The sequence below is a fragment of the Ranitomeya imitator genome, chromosome 1 (genome assembly GCF_032444005.1).
Source record: "Ranitomeya imitator isolate aRanImi1 chromosome 1, aRanImi1.pri, whole genome shotgun sequence".
NCBI classification, from domain to species: Eukaryota; Metazoa; Chordata; class Amphibia; order Anura; family Dendrobatidae; genus Ranitomeya; species Ranitomeya imitator.
The window spans coordinates 848,940,227-848,956,886 of NC_091282.1; the positions used below are offsets into that span (position 1 = coordinate 848,940,227).

At 43.3% G+C, this 16,660-nt stretch overlaps 1 protein-coding gene across 1 annotated transcript in view; it reads left to right on the forward strand.

Annotated features, from left to right (window-relative positions):
* Positions 1-16,660, forward strand: part of SEMA6B (semaphorin 6B) — a 170,250-nt gene that overhangs the window by 19,186 nt on the left and 134,404 nt on the right. The window contains exons 2-3 of the mRNA XM_069741317.1: positions 14,308-14,438; positions 14,575-14,695. Coding sequence (XP_069597418.1) covers positions 14,330-14,438; positions 14,575-14,695 — 230 coding nt within the window. The 5' untranslated portion in view covers positions 14,308-14,329. The remainder of the gene's footprint in view (positions 1-14,307; positions 14,439-14,574; positions 14,696-16,660) is intronic.

The following is a 16,660-nucleotide window of genomic DNA, read 5'->3' on the forward strand; positions in this document are numbered from 1 at the left end:
TGTTCATGCTGCCGATCTGGTTCGTGCCTTTCATTTGGCTTGTCCTGGTCGGCCTGGGAGCTCTGGTGAGGGTTCGGTGACCCCTCCTCAAGGGGGGGGTACTGTTGTGAATTCTGTTGTCAAGCTCCCTCCTGTGGTCATGAATGGTACTTCGGCTGGTTCTGTCCATGGGCTTCCTCTGTTGGTTGTGAGTGGGACTGCGGCTTCTGAGTTTCCTTCCACAGGTGACGAGGTTAATTCGTTAGCTGGCTGCTCTATTTAACTCCACTTAGATCTTTGCTCAATGCCACCTGTCAATGTTCCAGTATTGGTCTAGTTCACTCCTGGATCGTTCTTGTGACCTGTCTTCCCAGCAGAAGCTAAGTTCCTGCTTGTATTTCTTTGGTTTGCTATTTTTCTGTCCAGCTTGCTATTTTGATTTTTGTCTTGCTTGCTGGAAGCTCTGGGACGCAGAGGGATGCGGAGGGTCTTTTGCGCCCTCTGCGTGGTCTTTTTGTAGTTTTTTGTGCTGACCGCAAAGTTACCTTTCCTATCCTCAGTCTGTTCAGTAAGTCGGGCCTCACTTTGCTAAATCTATTTCATCTCTGTGTTTGTATTTTTATCTTTACTCACAGTCATTATATGTGGGGGGCTGCCTTTTCCTTTGGGGAATTTCTCTGAGGCAAGGTAGGCTTTATTTTTCTATCTTCAGGGCTAGCTAGTTCCTTAGGCTGTGATGAGTTGCATAGGGAGCGTTAGGAGCAATCCACGGCTATTTCTAGTGTGTGATAGGATTAGGGATTGCGGTCAGCAGAGTTCCCACGTCTCAGAGCTCGTCCTATATTATTTGTAACTATCAGGTCATTCCGTGTGCTCTTAACCACCAGGTCCATTATTGTCCTAACCACCAGGTCATAACAGTTTTCACTACACTGGTGTGCCCTGTTAGGTTTATTAAGTGGGATTTCTTGCCGTATAAATGGTGTTGGGACCATCAGTTGTGTTGTGCAGAAGTCTGGTGGATACACAGCTGATAGTCCTACTGAATAGACTGTTAGAATTTGTATTATGGCAAGAAAAAAGCAGCTAAGTAAAGAAAAACAAGTGTCCATCATTACTTTAAGAAATGAAGGTCAGTCAGTCCGAAAAATTGGGAAAACTTTGAACGTGTCCCCAAGTGTAGTGGCAAAAACCATCAAGCGCTACAAAGAAACTGGCTCACATGAGGACCGCCCCAGGAAAGGAAGACCAAGAGTCACCTCTGCTTCTGAGGATAAGTTTATCCGAGTCACCAGCCTCAGAAATTGCAGGTAAACAGCAGCTCAGATTAGAGACGAGGTCAATGCCACACAGAGTTCTAGCAGCAGACACATCTCTACAACAACTGTTAATAGGAGACTTTGTGCAGCAGGCCTTCATGGTAAAAAAGCTGCTAGGAAACCACTGCTAAGGACAGGCAACAAGCAGAAGAGACTTGTTTGGGCTAAAGAAGACAAGGAATGGACATTAGACCAGTGAATATCTGTGCTTTGGTCTGATGAGTCCAAATTTTAGCTCTTTGGTTCCAACCACCGTGTCTTTGTGCAACGCAGAAAAGGTGAACAGATGGACTCTACATGCCTGCTTCCCACCGTGAAGCATGGAGGAGGAAGTGTGATGGTGTGGGGGTGCTTTGCTGGTGACACTGTTGGGGATTTATTCAAAATTGAAGGCATAATGAACCAGCATGGCTACCACAGCATCTTGCAGCGGCATGCTATTCCATCCGGTTTGCGTTTAGTTGGACCATAATTTTTTTTTCAATAGGATACTGACCCCAAACACACTTCCAGGCTGTGTAAGGGCTATTTGACTAAGAAGGAGAGTGATGGGGTGCTACGCCAGATGACCTGGCCTCCACAGTCACCAGACCTGAACCCAATCGAGAAGGTTTGGTGTGAGCTGAACCGCAGAGTGAAGGCAAAAGGGCCAACAAGTACTAAGCATCTCAGAACTCCTTCAAGATTGTTGGAAGACCATTCCCAGTGACTACCTCTTGAAGCTCATCAAGAGAATGCCAAGAGTGTGCAAAGTAGTCATGAAAGCAAAAGGTGGCTACTTTGAAGAACCTAGAAAATAAGACATAATTTCAGTTGTTTCACACTTTTTTTAATTAAGTTTATAATTCCACATGTTTTAATTCGTAGTTTTGATGCCTTCAGTGTGAATGTACAATTTTCTAAATGAGAAGGTGTGTCCAAACTTTTGATCTGTACGGTGTATATATATACAGTTAGGTCCATATATATTTGGACAGAGACAATATTTTTCTAATTTTGGTTATAGACATTACCACAATGAATTTTAAACAAAACAATTCGGATGCTGCTGAAGTTCAGACTTTTCGCTTTCATTTGAGGGTATCCACATTAAAATTGGATGAAGGGTTTAGGAGTTTCAGCTCCTTAACATGTGCCACCCTGCTTTTAAAGGGACCAAAAATAATTGGACAATTGACTCCAAGGCTATTTCATGGACAGGTGTGGGCAATCCCTTCATTATGTCATTCTCAATTTAGCAGATAAAAGGCCTGGAGTTGATTTGAGGTGTGGTGCTTGCATTTGGAAGGTTTTGCTGTGAAGTAAACATGCGGTCAAAGGAGCACTCCATGCAGGTGAAACAAGCCATCCCTAAGCTGCGAAAACAGAAAAAACCCATTTGAAAAATTGGTACAATATTAGGAGTGGCAAAATCTACAGTTTGGTACATCCTGAGAAAGAAAGAAAGCACTGGTAAACTCATCAATGCAAAAAGACCTGGGCGCCCATGGAAGAAAACAGTGGTGGATGATCGCAGAATAATCTCCATAGTGAAGAGAAACCCCTTCACAACAGCCAACCAAGTGACCAACACTCTCCAGGAGGTAGGCGTATCAATATCCAAATCTACCATAAAGAGAAGACTGCATGAAAGTAAATACAGAGGGTTCACTGCATGGTGCAAGTCACTCATAAGCATCAAGAATAAAAAGGCTAGACTGGACTTTGCTAAAAAACATCTAAAAAAGCCAGCACAGTTCTGGAAGAACATTCTTTGGACAGATGAAACCAAGATCAACCTCTACCAGAATGATGGAAAGAGAAAAGTATGGTGAAGGCTTGGTGCAGCTCATGATCCAAAGCATACCACATCATCTGTAAAACACGGCGGAGGCAGTGTGATGGCTTGGGCATGCATGGCTGCCAGTGGCACTGGGTCACTAGTGTTTATTGATGATGTGACACAGGACAGAAGCAGCCGAATGAATTCTGAGGTATTCAGAGCCATACTGTGTGCTCAGATCCAGCCAAATGCAGCCAAACTGATTGGTCGCCATTTCATACTACAGATGGACAATGACCCAAAACATAAAGCCAAAGCAACCCAGGAGTTTATTAAAGCAAAGAAGTGGAATATTCTTGAATGGCCAAGTCAGTCACCTGATCTCAACCAAATTGAGGAGGCATTTCACTTGTTAAAGACTAAACTTCAGACAGAAAGGCCCAAAACAAACAGTAACTGAAAACCACCGCAGTGAAGGCCTGGTAGAGCATCAAAAAGGAGGAAACACAGAGTCTGGTGATGTCCATGAGTTCAAGACTTCAGGCAGTCATTGCCAACAAAGGGTTTTCAGCCAAGTACTAGAAATGAACATTTTATTTAAAATTATTGAATCTGTCCAATTACTTTTGGTCCCTTTAAAAACAGGGTGGCACATGTTAAGGAGCTGAAACTCCTAAACCTTTCATCCAATTTTAATGTGGATACCCTCTAATGAAAGCTGAAAGTCTGAACTTCAACTGCATCTGAATTGTTTTGTTTAAAATTCATTGTGGTAATGTCTATAATCAAAATTATAAAAATATTGTCTCTGTCCAAATATATATGGACCTAACTGTATATATTTATATATATATATATATATATATATATATATATACAGTGGGGCAAAAAAGTATTTAGTCAGTCAGCAATAGTGCAAGTTCTACCACTTAAAAAGATGAGAGGCGTCTGTAATTTACATCATAGGTAGACCTTAATTATGGGAGACAAACTGAGAAAAAAAAATCCAGAAAATCACATTGTCTGTTTTTTTAACAATTTATTTGCATATTATGGTGGAAAATAAGTATTTGGTCAGAAACAAAATTTCATCTCAATACTTTGTAATATATCCTTTGTTGGCAATGACAGAGGTCAAACGTTTTCTGTAAGTCTTCACAAGGTTGCCACACACTGTTGTTGGTATGTTGACCCATTCCTCCATGCAGATCTGCTCTAGAGCAGTGATGTTTTTGGCTTTTCGCTTGGCAACACGGACTTTCAACTCCCTCCAAAGGTTTTCTATAGGGTTGAGATCTGGAGACTGGCTAGGCCACTCCAGGACCTTGAAATGCTTCTTACGAAGCCACTCCTTCGTTGCCCTGGCGGTGTGCTTTGGATCATTGTCATGTTGAAAGACCCAGCCACGTTTCATCTTCAATGCCCTTGCTGATGGAAGGAGGTTTGCACTCAAAATCTCACGATACATGGCCCCATTCATTCTTTCATGTACCCGGATCAGTCGTCCTGGCCCCTTTGCAGAGAAACAGCCCCAAAGCATGATGTTTCCACCACCATGCTTTACAGTAGGTATGGTGTTTGATGGATGCAACTCAGTATTCTTTTTCCTCCAAACACGACAAGTTGTGTTTCTACCAAACAGTTCCAGTTTGGTTTCATCAGACCATAGGACATTCTCCCAAAACTCCTCTGGATCATCCAAATGCTCTCTAGCAAACTTCAGACGGGCCCGGACATGTACTGGCTTAAGCAGTGGGACACGTCTGGCACTGCAGGATCTGAGTCCATGGTGGCGTAGTGTGTTACTTATGGTAGGCCTTGTTACATTGGTCCCAGCTCTCTGCAGTTCATTCACTAGGTCCCCCCGCGTGGTTCTGGGATTTTTGCTCACCGTCCTTGTGATCATTCTGACCCCACGGGGTGGGATTTTGCGTGGAGCCCCAGATCGAGGGAGATTATCAGTGGTCTTGTATGTCTTCCATTTTCTAATTATTGCTCCCACTGTTGATTTCTTCACTCCAAGCTGGTTGGCTATTGCAGATTCAGTCTTCCCAGCCTGGTGCAGGGCTACAATTTTGTTTATGGTGTCCTTTGACAGCTCTTTGGTCTTCACCATAGTGGAGTTTGGAGTCAGACTGTTTGAGGGTGTGCACAGGTGTCTTTTTATACTGATAACAAGTTTAAACAGGTGCCATTACTACAGGTAATGAGTGGAGGAAAGAGGAGACTCTTAAAGAAGAAGTTACAGGTCTGTGAGAGCCAGAAATCTTGATTGTTTGTTTCTGACCAAATACTTATTTTCCACCATAATATGCAAATAAATTGTTAAAAAAACAGACAATGTGATTTTCTGGATTTTTTTTTCTCAGTTTGTCTCCCATAGTTGAGGTCTACCTATGATGTAAATTACAGACGCCTCTCATCTTTTTAAGTGGTGGAACTTGCACTATTGCTGACTGACTAAATACTTTTTTGCCCCACTGTATATATACTAGATGGTGGCCCGTTTCTAACGCATCGGATATTCTAGAATATGCATGTCCACGTAGTATATTGCACAGCCCACGTAGTTTCTTGCCCAGCCACGTAGTATATTGCCCAACCACGTAGTATTTTGCCCAGCCGCGTAGTATATTGCCCAGCCATGTAGTATATTGCACAGCCCACGTAGTATATTGCCCAGCCACGTAGTATATTGCCCAACCACGTAGTATATTGCCCAGCTGCGTAGTATATTGCCCAGCCATGTAGTATGTTGCCCAGTCACGTAGTATATTGCCCAGCCACGTAGTATATTGCCCAGTCACGTAGTATATTGCCCAGACGCATAGTATATTGCCCAGCCATGTAGTATATTGCCCAGTCGCGTACTATGTGGCCCAGCTACGTAGTATATTGCCCAGTCACATAGTATATTGCCCAGTCGCGTAATATGTTGCCCAGCCGCGTAGTATATTGCCCAGCCACGTAGTATATTGCACAATGACGTAGTATACAGCACAGAGCCACGTAGTATACAGCACAGACTCGTAGTATACTGCCCAGTCACGTAGTATATTGGCCAGTCACGTAGTATATTGCCCAGCCACGTAGTATATTGCCCAGCCACGTATGTAACAGGTTAAAAAAGACTTAAAATAAAAAATAAACATATACTCACCTTCCGAAGGCCCCTAGTAGTCCTGGCGCCTTTGTGCGGTGCACGCGGCAGCTTCCGGTCCCAGGGTTCGTATGAGCGCAGGACCTGTGATTACGTCGCGGTCACATGACTGTGACGTCATGGCAGGTCCTTCTCGCATAGCATCCTTGGCACCGGAACCTGCCGCTTGCACTGCCGAGGACAGGGCGCGACGTCGGAGGGTGAGAATAACGTGTTTTTTTTAATTATTATTATTTGTAACATTAGATCTTTTTACTATTGATGCTGCATAAGCAGCATCAATAGTAAAAAGTTGGTCACACAGGGTTAATAGTTGCGTTAATGGAATGCGTTACACCGTGGTCCATTAACGCTGGCATTAACCCTGTGTGAGGACTGATTGGAGGGGAGTATGGAGTGGGCACTGACTGTGGGGAGGAAGGAGCGTCCATTTTGCCGGCGGACTGCGCCTGTCGCTGATTGTGGCCGGCCACGTAGTATATAACAGCCCACGTAGTAAATAGCACAGCCACGGAGTATATAGCACAGCCCACAGAGTATATTGCACAGCCCACCTAGTATATTGCACAGCCCACCTAGTATATTGCACAGCCCACCTAGTATATTGCACAGCCCGCGTAGTATATTGCACAGCCCGAGTAGTATATTGCACAGCCTGCGCAGTACCACGCACGCAGTATATAACACAGGCCACATAGTGTAAAACACAGGCCACGTAGTGTATAACACAGGCCACGTATTGTATAACACAGGCCATGTAGTGTATAGCACAGCCCATGCAGTATATTGCACAGCCCGCGTAGTACATTGCACAGCCTGCGTAGTACATTGCACAGCCCGCGTACTATATTGCACAGCCCGCGTAGTATATTGCACAGCCCGCGCAGTGCATTGCACAGCCCGCGAAGTGCATTGCACAGCCCGCGCAGTACATTGCACAGCCCGCGTAGTATATTGCACAGCCCACGTTGTATATAGCACAGCACACGCAGTATATTGCACAGCCCACGTAGTATATTGCCCAGCCCACGTAGTATATAACACAGCCCACGTAATATATTGTACAGCCCACGCAGTATATAGCAATGTGGGCACCATATCCCTGTTAAAAAAAAGAATTAAAATAAAAAATAGTGATATACTCACCCTCCGTTGGCCCCCAGATCCAAGCGAAGCATTTTCCGATGCTCCTTGCGCGCTCCGGTCTCAAGAGTGCATTGCGGTCTCGCGAGATGATGACGTAGCGGGACCGCTACGTCATCTGTTATGTTTGCTAATGACAGGTGTTATGAAGGCAATCCAGAAACACAGTGTGCTTAGCGATCAGAGCGCACACAGTGATCTGACAAATACCCAAAAATACAAGAACGAGCTCTGAGACGTGGAAACTCTGTAGACTGCACACCTGATCCTATCCTAAACACAACTAAAAGCGGCTGTGGATTGCGCCTAACAACTACCTAGGCAACTCGGCACAGCCTAAGAAACTAGCTAGCCTGAAGATAGAAAAATAGGCCTGACTTGCCCCAGAGAAATTCCCCAAAGGAAAAGGCAGCCCCCCACATATAATGACTGTGAGTAAGATGAAAAGACAAAACGTAGGGATGAAATAGATTCAGCAAAGTGGGGCCCGATATTCTAGGACAGAGCGAGGACAGTAAAGCGAACTTTGCAGTCTACAAAAAACCCTAAAGCAAAACCACGCAAAGGGGGCAAAAAAAAACCCACCGTGCCGAACTAACGGCACGGCAGTACACCCTTTGCGTCTCAGAGCTTCCAGCAAAACAAAAGACAAGCTGGACAGAAAAAAAGCAACAAAAAAAGCAAAAAGCACTTAGCTATACAGAGCAGCAGGTCACAGGAACAATCAGGAGAAGCTCAGATCCAACACTGAAACATTGACAAGGATCAAGGATAGCAGCATCAGGCGGAGTTAAGTAATGAAGCAGTTAACGAGCTCACCAGAACACCTGAGGGAGGAAGCTCAGAAGCTGCAGTACCACTTGTGACCACAGGAGTGAATTCAGCCACAGAATTCACAACAGTACCCCCCCCTTGAGGAGGGGTCATCGAACCCTCACCAGAGCCCCCAGGCCGACCAGGATGAGCCGCATGAAAGGCACGAACAAGATCGGAAGCATGAACATCAGAGGCAAAAACCCAGGAATTATCTTCCTGAGCATAACCCTTCCATTTAACCAGATACTGGAGTTTCCGTCTAGAAGCACGAGAATCCAAAATCTTCTCCACAATATACTCCAATTCCCCCTCCACCAAAACCGGGGCAGGAGGCTCAACAGATGGAACCATAGGTGCCACGTATCTCCGCAACAACGACCTATGGAATACATTATGTATGGAAAAGGAGTCTGGGAGGGTCAAACGAAAAGACACAGGATTGAGAACCTCAGAAATCCTATATGGACCAATAAAACGAGGTTTAAATTTAGGAGAGGAAACCTTCATAGGAATATGACGAGAAGATAACCAAACCAGATCCCCAACACGAAGTCGGGGACCCACACGGCGTCTGCGATTAGCGAAAAGTTGAGCTTTCTCCTGGGACAAGATCAAATTGTCCACTACCTGAGTCCAGATCTGCTGCAACCTATCCACCACAGAATCCACACCAGGACAGTCCGAAGACTCAACCTGTCCTGAAGAAAAACGAGGATGGAACCCAGAATTGCAAAAAAATGGAGAAACCAAGGTAGCCGAGCTGGCCCGATTATTAAGGGGGAACTCAGCCAACGGCAAAAAGGACACCCAATCATCCTGGTCTGCAGAAACAAAACATCTCAGATATGTTTCCAAGGTCTGATTGGTTCGTTCGGTCTGGCCATTAGTCTGAGGATGGAAAGCCGAGGAAAAGGATAGGTCAATGCCCATCCTACCACAAAAGGCTCGCCAAAACCTTGAAACAAACTGGGAACCTCTGTCAGAAACAATATTCTCAGGAATGCCATGCAACCGAACCACATGCTGAAAGAACAAAGGTACCAAATCAGAGGAGGAAGGCAATTTAGCCAAGGGCACCAGATGGACCATTTTAGAAAAGCGATCACAGACCACCCAAATGACTGACATCTTTTGAGAAACGGGAAGGTCAGAAATGAAATCCATCGAAATATGTGTCCAAGGCCTCTTTGGGACCGGCAAGGGCAAAAGCAACCCACTGGCACGAGAACAGCAGGGCTTAGCCCTAGCACAAATCCCACAGGACTGCACAAAAGTACGTACATCCCGTGACAGAGATGGCCACCAGAAGGATCTAGCCACTAACTCTCTGGTACCAAAGATTCCAGGATGACCAGCCAACACCGAACAATGAAGTTCAGAGATAAGTTTATTAGTCCACCTATCAGGGACGAACAGTTTCTCTGCTGGACAACGATCAGGTTTATTTGCCTGAAATTTTTGCAGCACCCGCCGCAAATCAGGGGAGATGGCAGACACAATGACTCCTTCCCTGAGGATACCCGCTGGCTCAGATAAACCCGGAGAGTCGGGCACAAAACTCCTAGACAGAGCATCCGCCTTCACATTTTTAGAGCCCGGAAGGTACGAAATCACAAAGTCGAAGCGGGCAAAAAATAACGACCAACGGGCCTGTCTAGGATTCAAGCGCTTGGCAGACTCGAGATAAGTCAAGTTCTTATGATCAGTCAATACCACCACGCGATGCTTAGCTCCTTCAAGCCAATGACGCCACTCCTCGAATGCCCACTTCATGGCCAGCAACTCTCGATTGCCCACATCATAATTACGCTCAGCGGGCGAAAACTTCCTGGAAAAGAAAGCACATGGTTTCATCACTGAGCAATCAGAACCTCTCTGTGACAAAACCGCCCCTGCTCCAATCTCAGAAGCATCAACCTCGACCTGGAACGGAAGAGAAACATCTGGCTGACACAACACAGGGGCAGAACAAAAACGACGCTTCAACTCCTGAAAAGCTTCCACAGCAGCAGAAGACCAATTAACCAAATCAGCACCCTTCTTGGTCAAATCGGTCAATGGTTTGGCAATGCTAGAAAAATTACAGATGAAGCGACGATAAAAATTAGCAAAGCCCAGGAACTTTTGCAGACTTTTCAGAGATGTCGGCTGAATCCAATCCTGGATGGCTTGGACCTTAACTGGATCCATCTCGATAGTAGAAGGGGTAAAGATGAACCCCAAAAATGAAACTTTCTGCACACCGAAGAGACACTTTGATCCCTTCACAAACAAAGAGTTAGCACGCAGGACCTGAAAAACCATTCTGACCTGCTTTACATGAGACTCCCAATCATCTGAGAAGATCAAAATGTCATCCAAGTAAACAATCAGGAATTTATCCAGATACTCACGGAAGATGTCATGCATAAAAGACTGAAACACAGATGGAGCATTGGCAAGTCCGAACGGCATCACTAGATACTCAAAATGACCCTCGGGCGTATTGAATGCAGTTTTCCATTCATCTCCTTGCCTGATTCTCACCAGATTATACGCACCACGAAGATCTATCTTGGTGAACCAACTAGCCCCCTTAATCCGAGCAAACAAGTCAGATAACAATGGCAAGGGATACTGAAATTTAACAGTGATCTTATTAAGAAGGCGGTAATCAATACACGGTCTCAGCGAACCATCCTTCTTGGCTAGAAAGAAGAACCCTGCTCCCAGTGGTGATGACGATGGGCGAATATGTCCCTTCTCCAGGGATTCCTTCACATAACTGCGCATAGCGGCGTGTTCGGGCACGGATAAATTAAATAATCGACCTTTAGGGAATTTACTACCAGGAATCAAATTGATAGCACAATCACAATCCCTATGCGGAGGTAGAGCATCGGACTTGGGCTCTTCAAATACATCCTGATAATCAGACAAGAACTCTGGGACCTCAGAAGGGGTGGATGACGAAATCGACAAAAATGGAACATCACCATGTACCCCCTGACAACCCCAGCTGGATACCGACATGGAATTCCAATCCAATACTGGATTATGGGTTTGTAGCCATGGCAACCCCAACACGACCACATCATGCAGATTATGCAACACCAGAAAGCGAATAACTTCCTGATGTGCAGGAGCCATGCACATGGTCAGCTGGGCCCAGTATTGAGGTTTATTCTTGGCCAAAGGTGTAGCATCAATTCCTCTCAATGGAATAGGACACCGCAAAGGCTCCAAGAAAAACCCACAACGTTTAGCATAATCCAAATCCATCAGATTCAGGGCAGCGCCCGAATCCACAAACGCCATGACAGAAAACGACGACAAAGAGCATATCAAGGTAATGGACAGAAGGAATTTGGACTGTACAGTACCAATGACGGCAGACCTAGCGGACCGCTTAGTGCGCTTAGGACAATCAGAAATAGCATGAGTGGAATCACCACAGTAGAAACACAAACCATTCAGACGTCTGTATTCCTGCCGTTCAACTCTAGTCATAGTCCTATCGCACTGCATAGGCTCAGGTTTAACCTCAGGCAGTACCGCCAAATGGTGCACAGATTTACGCTCGCGCAAGCGTCGACCGATCTGAATGGCCAAAGACAAAGACTCATTCAAACCAGCAGGCATAGGAAATCCCACCATGACATCCTTAAGAGCCTCAGAGAGACCCTTTCTGAACAAAGCTGCCAGCGCAGATTCATTCCACTGAGTGAGTACTGACCATTTCCTAAATTTTTGACAATATACTTCTATATCATCCTGACCCTGGCACAAAGCCAGCAAATTTTTCTCAGCCTGATCCACTGAATTAGGCTCGTCGTACAGCAATCCGAGCGCCAGGAAAAACGCATCGACACTACTCAATGCAGGGTCTCCTGGCGCAAGAGAAAATGCCCAGTCTTGAGGGTCGCCGCGCAAAAAAGAAATAATAATCAAAACCTGTTGAATAGGATTACCAGAAGAATGAGGTTTCAAGGCCAGAAATAGCTTACAATTATTTTTGAAACTTAGAAACTTAGTTCTATCTCCAAAAAACAAATCAGGAATAGGAATTCTTGGTTCTAACATAGATTTCTGATCAATAGTATCTTGAATTTTTTGTACATTTATAACGAGATTATCCATTGAAGAGCACAGACCCTGAATATCCATGTCCACACCTGTGTCCAGAATCACCCAAATGTCTAGGGGAAAAAAAAAAAAAGTGAACACAGAGCAGAAAAAAAAAAAAAAAAAATGATGTCAGAACTTTTTCTTTCCCTCTATTGAGAATCATTAGTTTGGCTCCTTGTACTGTTATGTTTGCTAATGACAGGTGTTATGAAGGCAATCCAGAAACACAGTGTGCTTAGCGATCAGAGCGCACACAGTGATCTGACAAATACCCAAAAATACAAGAACGTGCTCTGAGACGTGGAAACTCTGTAGACTGCACACCTGATCCTATCCTAAACACAACTAAAAGCGGCTGTGGATTGCGCCTAACAACTACCTAGGCAACTCGGCACAGCCTAAGAAACTAGCTAGCCTGAAGATAGAAAAATAGGCCTGACTTGCCCCAGAGAAATTCCCCAAAGGAAAAGGCAGCCCCCCACATATAATGACTGTGAGTAAGATGAAAAGACAAAACGTAGGGATGAAATAGATTCAGCAAAGTGGGGCCCGATATTCTAGGACAGAGCGAGGACAGTAAAGCGAACTTTGCAGTCTACAAAAAACCCTAAAGCAAAACCACGCAAAGGGGGCAAAAAAAAAACCCACCGTGCCGAACTAACGGCACGGCGGTACACCCTTTGCGTCTCAGAGCTTCCAGCAAAACAAAAGACAAGCTGGACAGAAAAAAAGCAACAAAAAAAGCAAAAAGCACTTAGCTATACAGAGCAGCAGGTCACAGGAACAATCAGGAGAAGCTCAGATCCAACACTGAAACATTGACAAGGAGCAAGGATAGCAGCATCAGGCGGAGTTAAGTAATGAAGCAGTTAACGAGCTCACCAGAACACCTGAGGGAGGACGCTCAGAAGCTGCAGTACCACTTGTGACCACAGGAGTGAATTCAGCCACAGAATTCACAACAGTCATCATCTCGCGAGACCGCAATGCATGGAGCGGTTACCGGGGCGTCGCGAGGAGTGGGAAAGGCCTGTTCCTGATCCGGGGGGCCGACGGACGTGAGTATATGACGATTTTTTATTTTTTTTATTATTTTTAACATTAGATCTTTTTACTATTGATGCTGCATAGGCAGCATGAATAGTAAAAAGTTGGTCACACAGGGTTAATAGCATTAACCGAGTGTGTTACACCATGGCCAACGCTGCCATTAACCCTGTGTGAGCGCTGACTGGAGGGGATTATGGAGCGGGCACTGACTGCGCTGAGAAAGGAGCGGCCATTTTGCCGGACTGTGCCCGTCGCTGATTGGTCGTGGCTGTTTTGCGACGACCAATCTTCGACTTGGATTTCCAGGACAGACAGAGGCCGTGACCAATGATTATCCGTGACAGACAGACAGACAGAAAGACAGACCTTAGGCCTTTTAGAGATCATTTCATCTTCAACTTGTCTAACTGTTCACAATGACAGTAATTTTGACATGGGGTACTCCAACTTTTACATGCCACTGTGTTTGTGAACTGGAGGCCATCACCCTTGAGAAGTGGGATAAGTTGCCTTGGAACACTGCCAGACGCTGGTGTCTGGCAATGTGCCTGCAGCAGGTTATAACTGCCAAAAGTGCTCTACTATATATTAAAGACGCTGGTAATGAATGGGTTGAATAATTCTGAGACTGCAGTAGTAATTAATTGGCAGTTTATGTTGAATTTGGAGAAAACACTCCTTATATTGTTATGTTGAGCTATTTATATTGTGTTTGTTAGATTGGTCTTTAGAAAAAGACTATACATACAGTACATCGGGGAGATTGATGAAACAGTCTAAATGAAAAACTGTCTTTGTTGATCCTGGCAACCAATCACAGTGCAGCTTTCATTTTACAAGAGCAGAATATGAATTGAAAGCTGCACATTGATTGGTTAGAATGGGCAAAACAATTTTTTAGACAATTTCATACATCTCCCCAAGTTCTTTTAAATATAATATTTTAAATATTTTTTGGTTTGTTTTTACAGACTTTTACTTGGTTTATATATCATGCTCCTCCACGCTGGGCTTCTGTGGTTTTGTTTTGTGATAACAAGAAGTCCTGGGGTTTCTTCATTTCCAGAAGAGGCAGAACCAATCATTACAGTTGGGGTTGAAGGTAATTGCCTTTATTCTTTTCATGTCATTTTTCTTCTCAGCACAATGATATTTATTACCTAAGATTTTAAACATTTTCAACTAGGTAAATACAAACTGTAATTATCTTTTGGAACCCCTGCTTTCTTATCGCCTAGATCTTCAGACATACCCCGTATTTATTGGGAGTGGTCCCAACAGACCTCCTTCAAAGAAAAGTAATCATTTGAACATTCAAAAAATTCTAAAAGTCAACAGGACACTTTACATTGGAGACAGGTAAAAATTACATTTTTTATGCTTTTCAATTATATATTTTGGGGGGATTTGGGGATTTTCCTAGGTGATCAAATCTGTCTTTACATTTTTACTGAAAAACTACAATGGCAGTGAACATTGTTTGAATTAAGAGTTATACAGTTTCGTAAAACTGGTCCTCAAATTCTTTTATATAAGCAAAGTAACAAACACAACAGGTACCTACCCACTTTGTGTCCAGCTCTGACTCTTCACCAACGCTTTGGTCTTTGTACTTTGTCTGCTGCTATGAAGTCACGACAACACTGCATTTCACTGCTGCAGCCAATCACTGAACTCACTGACTCAGCAGAGCAACTGAACAGTGATTGCCTCAGCAGAGCAGTAGCTGGACCCAGGCAGGGTGAGTACCATCTGTGTTTGTTATTTTATGCATAAAAGCATGTGAAAGCCAGTTTTCTAAAAGAGGGTTTAACCGCTTACCACCAAATCCTGTTTTCACCTTCCTGACAAGGCCAAGTCTTTCAATTCTGACAAGTTTCAATTTATGGGATAAAAACTCTGGAATGTTTCATAATATCCCAATGATTCTAAGACTGTTTTTCCATACTTCATATTGGTGAATTTAGATCAACATGATTTGTGCTTATTTATGAAAATATTGAAAAAAATAAAAAATAATTGGCAATTAAAAAAACAATTACCACATTTCACATCAGCATAATTTTTTAAACATATATTTTTTTTTGTTAGGAAGTTAGAAGGGTTAAACGTTTATCAGAAATCTTTCAGTTTTCCAGCAAAATTTACAAAACCTATTTTTTAATGGACCGCATCACATTTGAAGTGATTTTTTTTAAATTCGTTTATTAATTGCAGAATAAATCATATAATACACACATTTGCATTTGATTCTATCATTATCCATTATGACATACAATGTGAATCGTTACAATGCGTAGTATTACAAAAGTAATAAACAGTGCATGTCAATCACAAGTATCCTATTACATAACCTTAACTACCTCAACTACTAAAAGAACTAAAAGAACGCCGCCAAAAGAAAGTTCCGTATAAATTTCACCCTGTAAGTAATGTCCCCAAAACCACAGACCTCACTTCCTACGTATATATTAGAGTATTATAGATTATAGAGTATGATGAGATGAGTTCCATTTACCCCATATTTTCTCAAATTTATCTGGACATCCTCTATTCTGATATAGTGTTCGTTCATACGGCATTTGAAGTGATTTTGATGAGCCTATCTGACAGAAAATACTAAAACGTTATGCCATTTTAAAAACTGCACCCCTCAAAGTCCTCAAAACCACATGCAATAAGTGTATAAACAATTTAGGGGATTTACAGGAATTAAAGAAATGAGGAAGAAAAAAATGAAAAATTTAATTTTTTACATAAAAATATTGTTAGGCCCCACAGTTTCAATTTTCACAACACTACCATTGAAAAGTGGACCTCATCTCCGAAACTCTCTGACGTGATGGAAAAATTCAATTTACACAATTCCTTAGATCTTAGGTTTGCCATTAACAAGGATTGTCTAGGAAAATACAACCAAAAATGGAATCACTGGAATTCTATTTTTCCTAGTCCTTGATTTAACCTCTTCTTGCAGCTTTCCATTTATTGTAATTCAATAAAGGGTATGACCAGACTTGTGTTTAGGCATTATTAATGCTTTGGTTATGTACAATACTAGTTAGAATTCTCTAACTTGGTACCACTTTCTCTTATATTTCTTAACCAAGTTATATACCCCTCCCATCCCTCCTATCTCTTTCCCCTTTTTTTGTGATTCCTCACTTCCCCATTATATTAAAATTTCATAAATATATTTGAAAAAAAAAAGTGGACCTCATAATTTGTTGTGCAAAATCTCCTGACTACACTGATACCCCCATATGTGATTGAAAACCACTGCTGGGGCACACGGCAGAACTCAGAAAGGAAGGAGATCAAAAT